This window comes from Phoca vitulina, unplaced genomic scaffold (genome assembly GCF_004348235.1).
Source record: "Phoca vitulina isolate PV1807 unplaced genomic scaffold, GSC_HSeal_1.0 scaffold3, whole genome shotgun sequence".
In the NCBI taxonomy this organism is placed as follows: domain Eukaryota; kingdom Metazoa; phylum Chordata; class Mammalia; order Carnivora; family Phocidae; genus Phoca; species Phoca vitulina.
This window is the reverse complement of record NW_022589706.1, coordinates 38,456,338-38,471,245: the sequence shown is the minus strand read 5'-3', so window position 1 is coordinate 38,471,245 and position 14,908 is coordinate 38,456,338. Positions and strand designations below refer to the sequence as shown.

The 14,908-nt window shown below is 41.3% G+C and overlaps 1 protein-coding gene across 1 annotated transcript in view; it reads left to right on the top strand.

Annotated features, from left to right (window-relative positions):
* Nucleotides 1-14,908, top strand: part of KDR (kinase insert domain receptor) — a 43,815-nt gene that overhangs the window by 11,021 nt on the left and 17,886 nt on the right. Inside the window, exons 6-18 of the mRNA XM_032400387.1 lie at nt 196-335; nt 978-1,155; nt 2,570-2,684; nt 2,775-2,938; nt 4,767-4,920; nt 5,838-5,961; nt 6,462-6,570; nt 7,421-7,762; nt 9,885-10,031; nt 10,371-10,502; nt 13,002-13,108; nt 13,538-13,673; nt 14,044-14,148. Of these exons, the coding sequence (XP_032256278.1) occupies nt 196-335; nt 978-1,155; nt 2,570-2,684; nt 2,775-2,938; nt 4,767-4,920; nt 5,838-5,961; nt 6,462-6,570; nt 7,421-7,762; nt 9,885-10,031; nt 10,371-10,502; nt 13,002-13,108; nt 13,538-13,673; nt 14,044-14,148 (1,953 nt within the window). The remainder of the gene's footprint in view (nt 1-195; nt 336-977; nt 1,156-2,569; nt 2,685-2,774; nt 2,939-4,766; nt 4,921-5,837; nt 5,962-6,461; nt 6,571-7,420; nt 7,763-9,884; nt 10,032-10,370; nt 10,503-13,001; nt 13,109-13,537; nt 13,674-14,043; nt 14,149-14,908) is intronic.

The following is a 14,908-nucleotide window of genomic DNA, read 5'->3' as shown; positions in this document are numbered from 1 at the left end:
ATCTTCGAGATTCCTGCAGGTTTGCTTTGTAAGTCTTTGTAGGCCATTTTGCTGGAAGGTACCAAGTATTGGTGAGGCCCTCAGGGAAAAATGATGTGGCACATTTTGAAATTGCATCATTTTCAAAAAAATCCATGCTAAGTTATAGATTTGTTTTCTCTCTCTTTCTCTGTATTTTCAATTTACTTGCTCCAGGGTACAAGATTTATGATGTGGTTGTCAGCCCCCCTCTCGAAGTTGAGCTGTCTGTTGGAGAGAGGCTTGTCTTAAATTGTACAGCAAGGACTGAACTAAATGTGGGGATTGACTTCAACTGGGAATATCCTTCTTCGAAGGTAACACTAACAATTCAAAGCCAGACCTCTCAATACTTTGATAATAAGCCCCAATGGAATTGGCTTAAGAGATAGGGACCTCTCTGGCCAGATAAAATATAAGGGCCTTAACTCTCTCTCTCACACACACACACAGACACACACACACACGCACACAGTTTAAAAGAACTGCAGAACATATAACATCCATGGAAAACAGATGCAATGCCAAGAACTCGGTCCCACTCTGCTACTTTCAGGCTGTGAAGATGAATTTTCTCTAGGTGATTACATCTTGTCGGGTTGTGTTATTTCTCTGTGCTCCAAAGTCTTTGTTATATTTCCCCTTTAAGGGAATTTGTCTTCAAGAGGTGGCATAAAACATACTTCTCCTTAAGCAGTGGTCATATTTGCTTGTGTTCCTGTAGACATATCCATCTCATTCCCGCTACGTGAGGCTTTAAAAACCTTAATTCAGTTGGTTCCATTTATTTCTCCTGAAACCAAATATATTGGTTGCTTAGGTGATATGAAATGTTCTGAAGTCCCTTATTTTTAGCATGAATAGTGTTCGCCAAGGGCCAAGACTTGATCTTGTGGGTATCTAGAAGCTACCAGGTAATGTTATGCTGGACTTTGAAAGTTCAGTGAACTCTTTTTCAGCATCGGCATAAAAAACTTGTTATCCGGGACCTAAAAACCCAGTCTGGGAGTGAGATGAAGAAATTTTTGAGCACCTTGACTATAGATGGTGTAACCCGGAGTGACCAAGGGCAGTATATCTGTGAGGCTTCCAGTGGGATGATGACCATGAAGAGCAACACATCAGTCAGGGTCCATGGTAAGCTAAGATCTCCTTTGGGATTATGCTGTGCCTTGAAAAGTGAGATCATTTAAATAAATTTAAGTCAGCTAGTGATTCCTATTTTGTTCATTCAGAAGACATTTTTTGAGCTCCTGCTAGGGAGGCCATATGACCCAGAGGTCAAGAGCACAACTTGGGTTCAAATCCCAACTTTAATAATGAGACGAGCTAATACAGTAAGCGCTCACTAAATTTTATTTGTTGCGTTTGTTGTTAATGCTATTACTAATAGTATAATAAGCAGAGTATTATTATCTAAGATAGTCTTTAAATTTTCATTTTATTGCAAGGCTGAGAGGCCTGTGTGAATAAGCATGGGCTTTGTATTTGGAGAGGCCTGGATTTAATTACTATCTGTGGGGCTTTGAACAAATAACCTAATTTCTTATTTATTCTCTTCCATTAATGTCACATAATAACACATAAATGTCTCAGTTTAGGTGATAATTCATATGGTACCCAACTTATAGGCCTTGGTAATGATTTTGGATTTTATAATATGGGAATTCATAGAAGGGTTTGAGCAGAGAGACATGCTCCAGTTTATGTTTTTGTAGGATTACTATGTATTTTTTGAGAAATACTTTTGGGAAGTAAGGGCAGAAGTAGGGAGACCAGTGGGGGGCTTGTTGCAGTTATCCAGGTGAGAGATGGTGAGTGGCTTAGAGAAATGATCTGATTCTGGATACATTTTTGAAGATAGAGCCAGCAGGATCTGCCTTTTGACTCAATGGCTGTAAGGGGTAAGAGAAAAAGAATGGAAGATGATTTGAATTTTTAGTGTGAGCAAATGAGTGAATGGTGATTTTATTTACTTAGATAGGGAAGACTGACAGGAAGTAAGATTTGGAGAAACAGGGTTGGGTCTGTTTATGTGGACATGCCCACTAAACACCCAAATGGAGATATTTAATATATAAACCTGGAACCCAGAGAAGTCAGGGGAAGAAATACAAATTTAGTAGGAATGTGGGCGGCACTTTATGGCTGAGCCTGGAGGAAGGTGTAGCTAAAGAGAAGTGGTCTGAGGACTGAGTCCTGGGGCATATAGCGGATAGGGATAGGGCGCCATAGGAGCAGAGAAGGAGCACCCTAAGGTCCCTGGAGGATTTGGAGAAAGCTTCACAGAGGACCAAATGCTTGAACTGAGACTTGAGCAGTCAGTAGGCTTGCAGTGTGCACCTGGAGAGAGAGAAAAGCAAATGCAGAGGCCAGTTGTGTGGGAGAAGCTGGACTGTGAACAAGGAAAGGAAGTGTGGGGAAATCCCTACACTGGGGCAACTCAGACTCCCCAGATCTTTGTCTCTTCCCTTGAAATGAAAAACTAAACCAAATGACCATTTATAATAAGTTGACATTTATGAGAATAATTATTTTTATTTTCTTCCAGAAAAACCTTTTGTTGCTTTTGATAGTAGCATGGAATCTTTGGTGGAAGCCACAGTGGGAGACCGTGTTAAAGTCCCCGTGAAGTACCTTGCTTACCCTACCCCTGAAATAAAATGGTAAGTATTGCAAATAAATGCAAAGTGTTGTTCCATCTGAAAGAAAACCCTTAAATTATACTAATTCCTGGGATTTTTTTTCCCCCCAAGGTATAAAAATGGAAGACCCATTGAGTCCAATCACACAATAAAAGGGGAGAAGGAACTGATTATTATGGAAGTGAGTGAAAAAGATACAGGAAATTATACTGTTGTCCTCACCAATCCCATGTCAAAGGAGAAACAGAGCCACGTGGTATCTCTGGTTGTGAATGGTGAGTTTATTCAGTTTTCCTTCTCTGCCCAAAACTGATTATAAAGAGTATGATTATATCTTCTTAAACAGCCAGGCCACCATTCCTTTGTCACCTGTTGCTTCACTCACATCATGAATGGGCTTCTATTTATAAAAATGATCCAGATCAGTGGAGTTGAAATGAGGTATAGGGCAGAGCGCTCCGGACATGTTTGCTTCAGGGGCCATGTAAATGGACTGTTTGGTGTCAAATGCAGTATTGACATAGATGATACACTTGATGGCTCTATGCTGTGAAATAAGAATGCCTACAGGGACAGTTGCCATACTACCTTTGCTCTTGTCTCACGAAATTGCGCACCTGGCATGCAAATGTGCAAGTGTCTTTTTGATTCTGTGGGAAGCTGCTAGTTTGATACACAGGCAGGTTCCAACTCAGAAGGCTTTTGCAGGTTGACACTGTTGGCTTCTTGGAACTTAAAAAAAAATTCTTTTTTTAAAAACAGGAGTCTAGGATCTATCTGACTCTGAGGCTATAAAGAGAAGATACTAAGTTTATGATTTAAGGATGATTTGAACGTTGTTTTTCCAAACTGAAAGTGTTCTGGGTGGGGAATAAAATGGTATCATGGAACGTGGAAAATCGATGTACAACATGTGTCTTTATAGCAGGACTTATCAGGACCTTTATTTAATGTGTTCATGTATATTGCCATTCTCCAGGGGAAGAGACATAGAGTATGGAGGGTTTGACAAAGTTATTTGACCAGAGCATCCCCCTCCGACCCTGGAAATCCATCTAATCTCTTGTCCCAAACACAGTTTGGGAAATGCTTTTCTGTTGGAATTCTTCGTTCTCCCTATCGGCATGGCATAGGAAAACTTTGGGATCTTCTGTAAATTACGGTGTTTCCCCATATATCCTGCCACCACTCTGTATGTCTGCTGAGCTCTGCTTCATTTCTTTTCTGGGACATCAGCTTCAGGGAGTATTTTAAAGTGTCACTCAGAAGCCACTCAGGAGTAGGGCCTTGGGGAATGGCGAGAAGCTGGAAAGCTAATAAGTAGGGTAGGGAGAAGAAAATGAACACAAAATAAAGATGTAAAAATGGACAGTGTATAACCCCATCTCAAGAATTCATGAAGTTACTAAACATTTGATTCACCCTAACATTTACCCTGCTATATAAAATAAACATAAAAAAGTCTAAATTTGAGAGTATAATTTGAGGCTTTAAGTTGATAGTGATGGGGGAATAGTTTTGCATTAATGACTTTGGAACCAAAAAAGGAAAGCGAGAATAAAAGGGTGAGGACGAGGGGGAGGGGGAAGAAAGAAACGGAAGGGAGGTAGGGAGAGAGGGAGGGAGGAAGGAAGGACGGGAGTGGAGGAAGTGGAGGGAGAAGGAAGAGAGGTGGGTTACCTTGGGCAAGTCATTTAATGTTTCTGTTTCATTTTTCTCATGTGTGATTAAGTGAATTAATCTATGCAGAGCACTTAGAACAATGGCTTGCACATCATGAATGTATTTGCTGTGCTAGTCACGATGATTTTCTTTCTTTCTGATCTTTTGAGATTGGGAGCACAGGGAGAGTTATCCTTATCATGTAGACCAAGAAAAACTGAGGCAGAGGGTGGCCAGACTTGCACACAGTCCTCCACTTATGAGGATGATGGTTATCACTAGAAGTCACATCTCCCGTGTCCAAGTCTAGATGTTCTTTGAAAAACAAAAGGAGGGCAAAATCATATGCTTATAGAAGCATAGGCTTCAGTTGATGAAAACTTCCACTTTCTGTTCCTCAAAGCGGATTGACAATTAAAACGTGGCTTTTCCCATCTCCAGTCCCACCCCAGATCGGTGAGAAGTCCCTGATCTCTCTGGTGGATTCTTACCAGTACGGCACCACACAGATGCTGACGTGCACGGTCTACTCCGTCCCGCCCCCGCATCACATTCGCTGGTATTGGCAGCTGGAGGAGTGCGCCTACAAGCCCACGTGAGTAGCCCATGGCCTCTTCTTGCCTGTTCTTGTGCATTTCTTACAGTATGCTGTGGTATGACTCCATTCCACCCCGAGAAGGCCATTCCTAAGAAAGTTATGCCCCAAGTGGTCCTTTTGCTATCCTTCCATCTTTCTCTATGTCTTATGTTTTAGGACATGTCTTTCCTTGGGGTGCCCCACCTTGAGATTAGCTAGCGCTCTCTTCCTAGCTTAGCCCCGGTGTGCACACCTCTCCAAACGCAGGCTCTTCGATCACTTTGCCAATTGCTAATCTTTGGTGTTTCTCCTTATTCCAATCAACTGGTGAATACCACCCTCTTTCCTTCTTATCTGGGAGAAGGTCCATCTCAGAGGAAGAGCTGATGGATATGAGGGAGCCACAGGCCTGGCTGCAGCCTTTGGATTCTCAGGCCCAGCTTATCAGGTTCTCACATAAATCCAGACATCCTTAGGAAGACAAAACAACAGGCCACCCACTACCACCCCAAGCAGTTCACTTCCTGTTGTTGTTTTTGAGATGGCCACTACTAGTTTCTTCCTCAGATGCTGACCATTTCCTACACAGAGGCCACAGTCCCAGGGAGATTGCTTTAAGAAGCCCAATGACTTCTTAGTTTCCTTGTCTTCCTTTGAACTAAATTAGCTTGAATTGTCTTGTCGATTCAATTTATGAATGGAGGTTTGTTCCCAGAATAGCTGTTTCCCTCCTGTATCCTGAATGAATCTACCTAGAACCTCTTCCTTTTTTTCTGAGGCCTATTTTTAATTGGCGCCAAATCATGTAACGTGGTAGTGTGCGTTGAAAGTTATTTCTAAGAACATAATAACCAAAGTCAGACTCCTTTCCTTGCTATGGACTTGAACTAAAGAAAAATTAAGTCATAATAAGAGCTGTTATTTCTTTCTTATAGCCAAGCTGTCTTAATGACAAACCCATATACTTGTAAAGAATGGAGAAATGTGGATGACTTCCAGGGGGGAAATAAAATTGAAGTCAACAAAAACCAATTTGCCATAATTGAAGGAAAAAACAAAGTGAGTTTGAAGTTCTTTAATTTAAAAATCTGTCTCTCTCTCTTTTCTGGAAGGATAGAAGGATGGAGTGAAAGCATGGGGTCAATCATATGTGAGGGATATTGGAGATTGATAGTCACATTAATTGTACAATAAAACACTTAACATATTAAGTTAGTTTGAAAACACCAATGACTTTTAGAAGCACCACTGACTTATTAATATCTTATCAGAGAAAGGTAAAACAAGTATGCCGTTAAATCTGTACATCTGTTGTAAGGTGATTCTGATTTTACAAATACGGAAATGAGAAAATGTGTACATGTTAAAACACTTTATTTTCCTTTTGGTTTCCAATGCTCGTTTTGTGTAATGCATGAGCCACACCAGCATAATTATAATTGTGTGGATTTGAGAAGGTCAGTGCAGTAATATGAATGGAGTAGGCAGGTCTCACAGGTCTCACACCGCCTCCATTGTTTATGGCCCGGGATTTGTGTTTTGTTTTGTTTTTTCCATAGACTGTAAGTACCCTTGTTATCCAAGCAGCAAACGTGTCAGCTTTGTACAAATGTGAAGCCATCAACAAAGTTGGGAGAGGAGAGAGGGTGATCTCCTTCCACGTGACCAGTGAGTACCACTCTGCGAGGGGGCGTTGGGTCTCTTGCCAGGTGGGTGCTAAGCTGTCTGATGCTCTGTGGTCCTTGCCATTCCTGAGTGGCATGGTGTTTCAGGAGAGGACTTGGACTGAATCTGGGTGCTTTCGTTCATAAATGAAGACTCCTCAGCTAGCTTCTGGGCTCATGTGAAGTCAGTACAACTGACTCTCCCATTCCCTCAGAACTATGAAAAAACTATTTCATATAGTTTTTAGCCACAAATCCTGCCTCATAGTTATGTCTCCACCACCCGAGTGTAACACAGCGCTTGGCTTCTTGGGGTTCCTTCAGTATTGGTGGGCCTGCTGCTGAACAGTTGACAGCATTGAGTTTTCTGGAGGGAATTGTAATGACATAGGGGCAGTTTCCTCCCAATGCTGCTGATTCTGCCTGTTCATCTTAGTTTTATGGATAAGCTTTAGCTGACTGGACTAGGTGAAAGAGTTCAGTCTGGGCTAATTTGTTGTCATAAATATAGCTTTAATGTCATTGAGTGTGATATGTCAACAAGGAACTAATTTATAAAGTTCCATGTTGTAATTATCTGCTTTGAATATGTTTTGGATTTTTTTAAAATCTCAAAAACTGTGTTTAGAGCTCAAAGTGGAGATTTGATATGTATCTGCGGAATGCATCTTGGTAAAATAGTACATTTGGGGGCCCGAACTGTCTAGTTTGGTTGTCTTCTTGTATTACATTGTCTGGGATTGCTAGAGCTTCAATTTTCTTGGTACTTTATAGCAGTCCGAAGGCGACAAGAAGAGAATTGTGTGCTGCCCAAATTAAATCATCATTTTCTAACCTTGGGTTTTATATTTCAGGGGGCCCTAAAATCACTTTGCAACCTCACACCCAGCCAACTGAACAGGAGAGCGTGTCTTTGTGGTGCTCTGCAGACAGAACTATGTTTGAGGACCTCATGTGGTACAAGTTTAGCCCACAGGCTCTGCCAGTCCGTTCGGGAGAGTTGCCCACACCTGTTTGCAAGAACTTGGATGCTCTTTGGAAAATGAACTCCACCAAGATCTCTAATGGCACAAGTGACATTTTGATCATGGAGCTCCAGAACGCATCCTTGCAGGACCAAGGAGACTATGTGTGCTTTGCCCAGGACAGGAAGACAAAGAAAAAACATTGTGTGGTCAGACAGCTCACAGTTTTAGGTAGGGAGGCAATTCTGGGTCATCAAAGACAGTTGGAATGCCTTCAGTGTAGTGCTTTTAGGGACTGTAAAAAGATTATTGTCCTATAGGAGCATATGAAGTAGACTGGTGCACACTTACCTTATTCACTGAACGTTCTTGAGGCAGAAAGAGGTGAAGAGTGATGGAATGATGCATTAAAAAGAGAAAATAACATGTTTCTTTCCAGCTCTGATGATAGGATTTCACTAGCACCACCAAGGGATTAGCTTAAACTGGGAAAATTCCTCCTTTATTCTTGACATTCATATATTTTAGTAGACACGTATTCATGGAATGCCTACTACGAGCCAAGAAGGTTTCAGAGGTTCACAGTGGTGAGTAGGTAGACGAGATGAGGACACAGGCAACCACTGGGTGGTCATGGCACGTTGAGGTCTCTGTGTCCATGAGGACAGGGATTGTTTTCTGTCTTACTCTTTGCTGTAGCTCACATCATAGAACATAGTGGCACATGCTAAGTGCTCAGTAAGGTGTCTGCAGCATGAAGAGTGTGATCATGGGGTTGTTCAGGACCTGGGAGAGCCCCTGGGAGGGCTGCTACACTCACTGCCTGTACCTCTGGGTCATCCCATGTAGGCCAGCATAAAGATCAAAGGGATGATAATTTTAATGAGCACATAGCTTTGTAAATTCCCCAGGGAGCCACTCTCCACACCTCTTCTAACCTGTGTCTTGCACAAAAGCTGTGCAGCCATGCCTCTGTCTCTGGGGAAATCAGACAAATTTGGGAAGTTCTCTTTGTGTCCACTCTCTCCATTTTCTCCTCTCTTTAGTGTCCCTTCCCAGTTTCTGGGAGACATGTGTTGTCTGACTTTACTCTTAAGAAGGGAAACAAACCGCCCAGATGAATGAAGCTATACCATGGTTTTAGAGGAATAATATTTTCTTCGGAGGTCTTGGCATATTTTAAGAGGTATCGTCAGACAGACACTAGGGTAGTGTTTGTTGGTGTTAAGACTTAGGTGTCAAAAGAAGGAGTATTTTTGGGTGAAGTCATTCCCCGGGCCCTTCATATCCTATCACATATATGACCATGTGTTTTCTGTTCACCTTAGTGACCAGTCTGGCTTCAAATTAATGGAAGAATTTAGAGAGAGATGTGAAGGAGGCCATGCCCAGGAAATCTGTGCTCACAATGAGCTGGTTTGCTTCTCTAAGGACTCCTAAGTTGTTTTCCTAAAATTATTCTTAGAATAGACTAGAGCCCAGGACATTTGCTTAAACCCCAATGTGGTTCACCACTGAGGTAATCTCATTTTGTTAAATGTTGAAGCGGATCATTTCAGCAAGATTCTTTTTGATTGCTTTGGAAAAGATACTTCTATAACCCTTTGATGGTATGGCAAATCTGAAGTTTTGCTATACATTGAAAGAAATACCCATGGGCTTAATTTTCTTGAAATCTCTGACTTTCTTTAGGAATTGTTGTCTTGTTCATTTGTGTTTTAGTGGAAATGACACTGGACTAGTCCTTTAGGTTCACCAGATTCTATCATTAGTTCAAACGCTTACTCAGTTATAAGGACTTGGACAAGTTGTTTACCCCTCTGAACTGCAGTTCTTTCATCTGTGAAATAAGGTTAATATTCTTGTCCATCCTAGGATTGATAGTGAGCAACAGAAATAGTATAAGTGAGTTTTGTAAAAAGTGTCAAATAAATAGAAGGCATTCTTTGTTAAATTACAGCGAAGTTTCACACTTTTCAAAAGAAATATGGTGGAATTCATGGGTGTCACTGGCTAGAACTTTCATGGGAGGGAACATTTCCCCTTGGGGAAGCTGTGTCTAATTAGAGGAAAAACCCATAAAAGTGACAACCTTTATTTTGTGATGTGACAACCAGCTAGAATCACTAATAGGAATGTTCAAAGAGGTGTAGTGATCTATCTCAACTGAACTGACTTGTTTTATTTAACTTTACTCAGTGAGCAACGGTATTGTCATCAACTTCTATGTATTTGCAGTTTAGTAAATCAACAGCTTACTGTTTGTGAAGTTTAAACTACTTATTAGTTTACTGATGTTAAAACCATTTCAAAAGTTATAACTAAACGTTGTGTGATTTTTGTGTGTGCATAGAGCGTGTGGCACCCATGATCACTGGAAACCTGGAGAATCAGACTACAAGCATTGGTGAAACCATTGAAGTTTCATGCACCACGTCTGGGAATCCCGCTCCACAAGTTACGTGGTTTAAAGACAATGAGACACTTGTAGAAGACTCAGGTGAATAGAATATGTCTATCTCTCATTGGTTGCAGAATTCTCCTGGAGACATGCTCTAAACCCCACATTACGTCTTGATTTGTTTTAGGTAGAAAAAAAAAAGGCAATATTAGTGTCCATGGTCTGGCTCATTTCCTCGATTCAGAATTAAAGTATTCAGAGCCTTGTTGAGCTCTCATGGAAGCATGGGGGTGATGAGTCAGCAGTGCATCCTGTACCACTCTTTGGAATGAGATACTAGTCCAAGAAAAGGACACCATTTATATTTTTAGATTTTTTTCCTGAAAAACTCCACCAGATCACATCACAAATAGAAACATCATTTTTCTTTTCTCTTAGGTATTGTACTGAAAGATGGGAACCGGAACCTAACCATCCGCAGGGTGAGGAAGGAGGATGAAGGCCTCTATACCTGCCAGGCATGCAGTGTTCTTGGTTGTGCAAAAGTGGAGGCATTTTTCATAGTAGAAGGTCAGTGGAGATGCATGGACACATCAGGTGGTTTTAAAAACTTAGCTTGTATATATACTCACACACTTCGGGTGATTTTTGATAATGTTTGTACTTTGTATATGTTCTACTCTAAGTACATATTATTTTAACCAGAAACCATAATCAATGTTATTTTAATTTTGCTTGTATCATATTTCCTATCCTTGCAGTTCTCGCTTTGGAAAATTTCTTAGCCAGACAGGTGAAATACCCTCCTTGCCCTTATTTTTTTCTTCATTTGAATGGCTTGGTTAACCAAGTGATACCCCTATATTTACTTGAAAAAACATTAGAATTACTGTTCAACCATCAAAATCCATGCTATCCAGATAATCACAAGGGTTCACAGTTTTCACTGGACTACAGACAATTAAAATTTATTTGTGAACAATAGACCCTTGCTTCTCTGATGTGGAAGTTTTAGGGTGTCTAAATGTTAAAGGAAACTCCTGTGTGGATGGAGGAGTGAGGTGAAATCTGGCATTTTCCCAGATGGGAAAGGTAATTTGTGACAGGATATTTTCTCTTCAGAAGTGTATTCCAATTTTAAAAAATAATCTATTGGGGGAGCAATGAAACTCTATTATGGGGGCGCCTGGGTGGCTCAGTTGGTTAAGCGACTGCCTTCGGCTCCGGTCATGATCCTGGAGTCCTGGGATCGAGTCCCACATCGGGCTCCCTGCTCGGCAGGGAGTCTGCTTCTCCCTCTGACCTTCCCCCCTCTCCTGTGCTCTCTCTCTCACTCTCTCAAATAAATGAATAAATAAAATCTTTAAAAAAAAAAAAGAAACTCTATTACGTGGGTGAAGGAATGGTATACAAGGGGAAGAAAGAAGGATGGTGACAGAAGGAATAACTGATGAATTTTTATGAACTCATCCTAACTTGTCTCTCAATGTCTAGATTTTAGTTCCCTTCATCTGTCAAATCAGTTACATCTTGATGACTTGTTTTCCAATCTGTAGGCTTATTACCATTTCATGAACTGTACTTGCAAAAAAGATTTCAAGTGTGTGAAATAAATAAAAATGTCAAGTGACATGGTGCTTTTGTCACTTCCAAAGGGCTTCATGTTGAGGGCAGATCCTAGCAGGGACTTCCAGCTCTCTCCCATGCTCTGCCTCACCTCTGTTGGGGTGTTTACATCGGGCTACCCACAGAGCTTGTATTTACTTGTACCCAAAAGGGAGTACTAAGAAGAAGAAAGGTAGATATTTAATTCTTCTCTTAGGTTCCCAAATCTTAGTATGGGAATATTAACACACTAACTTATATAGACAATTGAATCTTTGAACTTTTTACTATGTATAATGGACTTTTAGACCTCTGTGTAATGAAATTTATTTTAATAGGACCACCAGGGAAACAGAATTGACTTCCAAGCCGTGCTTGGTACTTGGTTCTCCACTGTTAGATCTTACTTGGCTAACTAGTTAATTCCTTGTTCTTCTGCCTTTTTGAGGCTGCCTTGGGCCACTTGGACAGCTTATTCGATTCACGCTGCACTCATCCGATGGGAGGCCCTAGGTGATAATTGTCTCCTTATCGCCTCTTTGCTAATCACTCCTAGTTGAAAGCCTCCTCTGGCATTTAATTTCTCCCACTCAGAGCTGTCCTCTGGAGCCCTGAGCATCTGCAGCTTTCCCTGCCGACCTCTACCTTACCTTTCATGGGTGGTTTAAACTCATTTTATTGCCAGGCCACGCGGGATGCTCTCATCTTGGCTTTCTCTCTTTTCCTAACTCAGGCTCCTGCCACACAAGGGCAAGGTAGTGTGATGGCTAACTGGTGTTGGACAGACTTTGTTTAGTCTTTACTCTTGACCACTCCCCCAACTTGCTGTGTGCCCTTTATGAAAGAGCTTAACCTCTCTGAGCTTGTTTCTCCATCTGAAAACTGAGCGTTGTTGAGAAGATTAAGTGGGATGACGTATTTAAAGTAATGAGCACCTAGGGGGTGCATGGTAACCAATCACTCAACCACTTGTTTTCTTATATAATCCTTTCTCAAACTCTATACAGATGAAAACAGACTATCCATGCAAAATGAGACATTTATTTTCCCTAGAAAGAGGCCACTATAAATTATTCTAGAACTTACTGTGAATTAAAACATGCTTCTTTTCTTCCCTGTAGAATGTGATCTGTTTTCTTTCCATCAAAGACTGCTTTTCCTCCAAACACTTCATATGTTTTTCTTGTAAGACATCAGCATTTCTATCCTTGATATCCTTAATTTCTATCCTTAACTTTGGAATTTTATCATTGGAGGTTTTCATGGGCAGTGTTTTGCAAACTTTAAATTATCCATTAAGAATGTTATAGACTCCCTCCTACTTAGAGGCTTGTGACTATTATTGTCTAGGACTTTTTCCAAGTTGGTAAACCTGAGATCTTGCTTTAGTGTTGAACTTTGTCGTCTTATATAAAAAGGTACGGGTTTTCAACTGTCGATGCTCATTCAATTTCGTCTTTCCAGGTGCCCAGGAGAAGACGAACCTGGAAGTCATTATTCTAGTAGGCACGGCAGTGATTGCCATGTTCTTCTGGTTATTACTTGTCATCGTTCTACGGACCGTTAAGCGGGTAACAAAATCATTTCCCTTCCATCCCATGTACGTTGGTTTTCATGATTAATGAAAGCTGACTGGGGCTCTTTGAGTTGTTTCTTCCCATTGTTATTGGCTCAATGGGCACAGTTTTATTTCAATACAATAACATTCTTTCCCACTTTCTTTTGGCTGGACCACTGGGCTTTAATTGATGGAAGCCACTAGAGGAGAAAAGGGCTTGGACTGTCTAGTGTAATTAAGATTTAAGTACTTCATTCCAAGCTCATTTGGGGGCTGAGGGGACACTGGATGCAGGATTATAATAGGACTCACTCTCAAACTTCATGAGTTTTATTTGAAAATGAGACATCAGGAATGGGGCTTCTATAAACAATAATAAGCACACAAAAAACAACAGCCAGACAACAGAGCGTATGTGACTGGAAGGAATAATGCTTTCCAGGCCAATGGAGGGGAACTGAAGACAGGCTACTTGTCCATCGTCATGGATCCAGATGAACTCCCCTTGGATGAGCACTGTGAACGCCTGCCTTATGATGCTAGCAAATGGGAGTTCCCCAGAGAGCGGCTGAAACTAGGTGTGTTTTCAAGTGGTATTAAGTTGATGTTGGGTTTACCAGGACATCTCTTCCTCCTTTAGGATGATGACAAATCTAGTTTATTCACATGTTGGATCCAGGTTCAGAATATTCATTCTGTCTCTTGAATTTGAGTAATCATCCTTTTAGTCACCTAGAATTAGGGTCCGTGTACAATTATCCAAAGCAGGACATTTGGAGAGCAAAGGGGGAGGGGTATTAAATAATGAAGCCAAGATAAGGGAGTCGAGCTGGCTTCTCCGAGTTAAACTGGGATGTTTGGTGACCCAATCTAGCCGGAATCTCTGCGTGTCACTTTGGTGCTGTCAGAGTCTAAGTCTGTTTTGTTTGCTGTCATCGTTGACTGTAGGTAAGCCTCTCGGCCGTGGTGCCTTTGGCCAAGTGATTGAAGCGGATGCCTTTGGAATCGACAAGACAGCAACTTGCAGGACGGTGGCCGTCAAAATGTTAAAAGGTAAAAGCAAAATTATATGGCGATATATCCCTCTATCTGTTTCATCCGGTCTGTAAACATGATGAAAGACTTGTATCGGCAGCTCTGTGGTTAGGTGAGCCCACTAGCCAAGCTTGTGGCTGGCTTAGGTGATACCTTTGTACAGATTGGGAAAAGGTTCCTCTTTCATAGCCTCATGTGAGGGTGCGTGCCCTGGCAGGCCAAGTTGAGGATGGGCTGCGGCTTCCCCCACTTCCCCTTGTGCAGGGCATATAGCCTATACACCTGTACTTAGTGGCCTGGCTAGAGGAAAATAATACCTCGGTGATGTAAAAATTGTTTCTTAATGTATTATGGTGCATTAGTGAGGTAATTATGGACCATGTAGACACATGGAAAGAAATTTAATATAATCAGTAAAAATAGTAGAGTGCAAAAACAGCATGTTTCCTAGATTTGGAATATGTGAAAGATTTTCTCCTATAAAGATAACGGTTGCACTAGGAAAAAAAGGACCACAGGTGACATGTTAAAAATTAAAAGCTTTATAAACAATGCTTAATCCTAATAGGAATGGAATTCTGGTCTTGTTATTTTAATTTGGGGAGGTGGTGCATACACAGCTGTTAGCTCCAGTCGTGATGTGCTTCCGCTGATGGACGCAGGGCTGCGGACCCTTGGCCAGTAGGTCCTATGCATTTCAAAGCCATCTCTCTCCTTTAACCTATTCTCCCTTGCGGCTAAGGGTGTGTGCAATTTCGAGGTGGCTCATCAGGGTCTG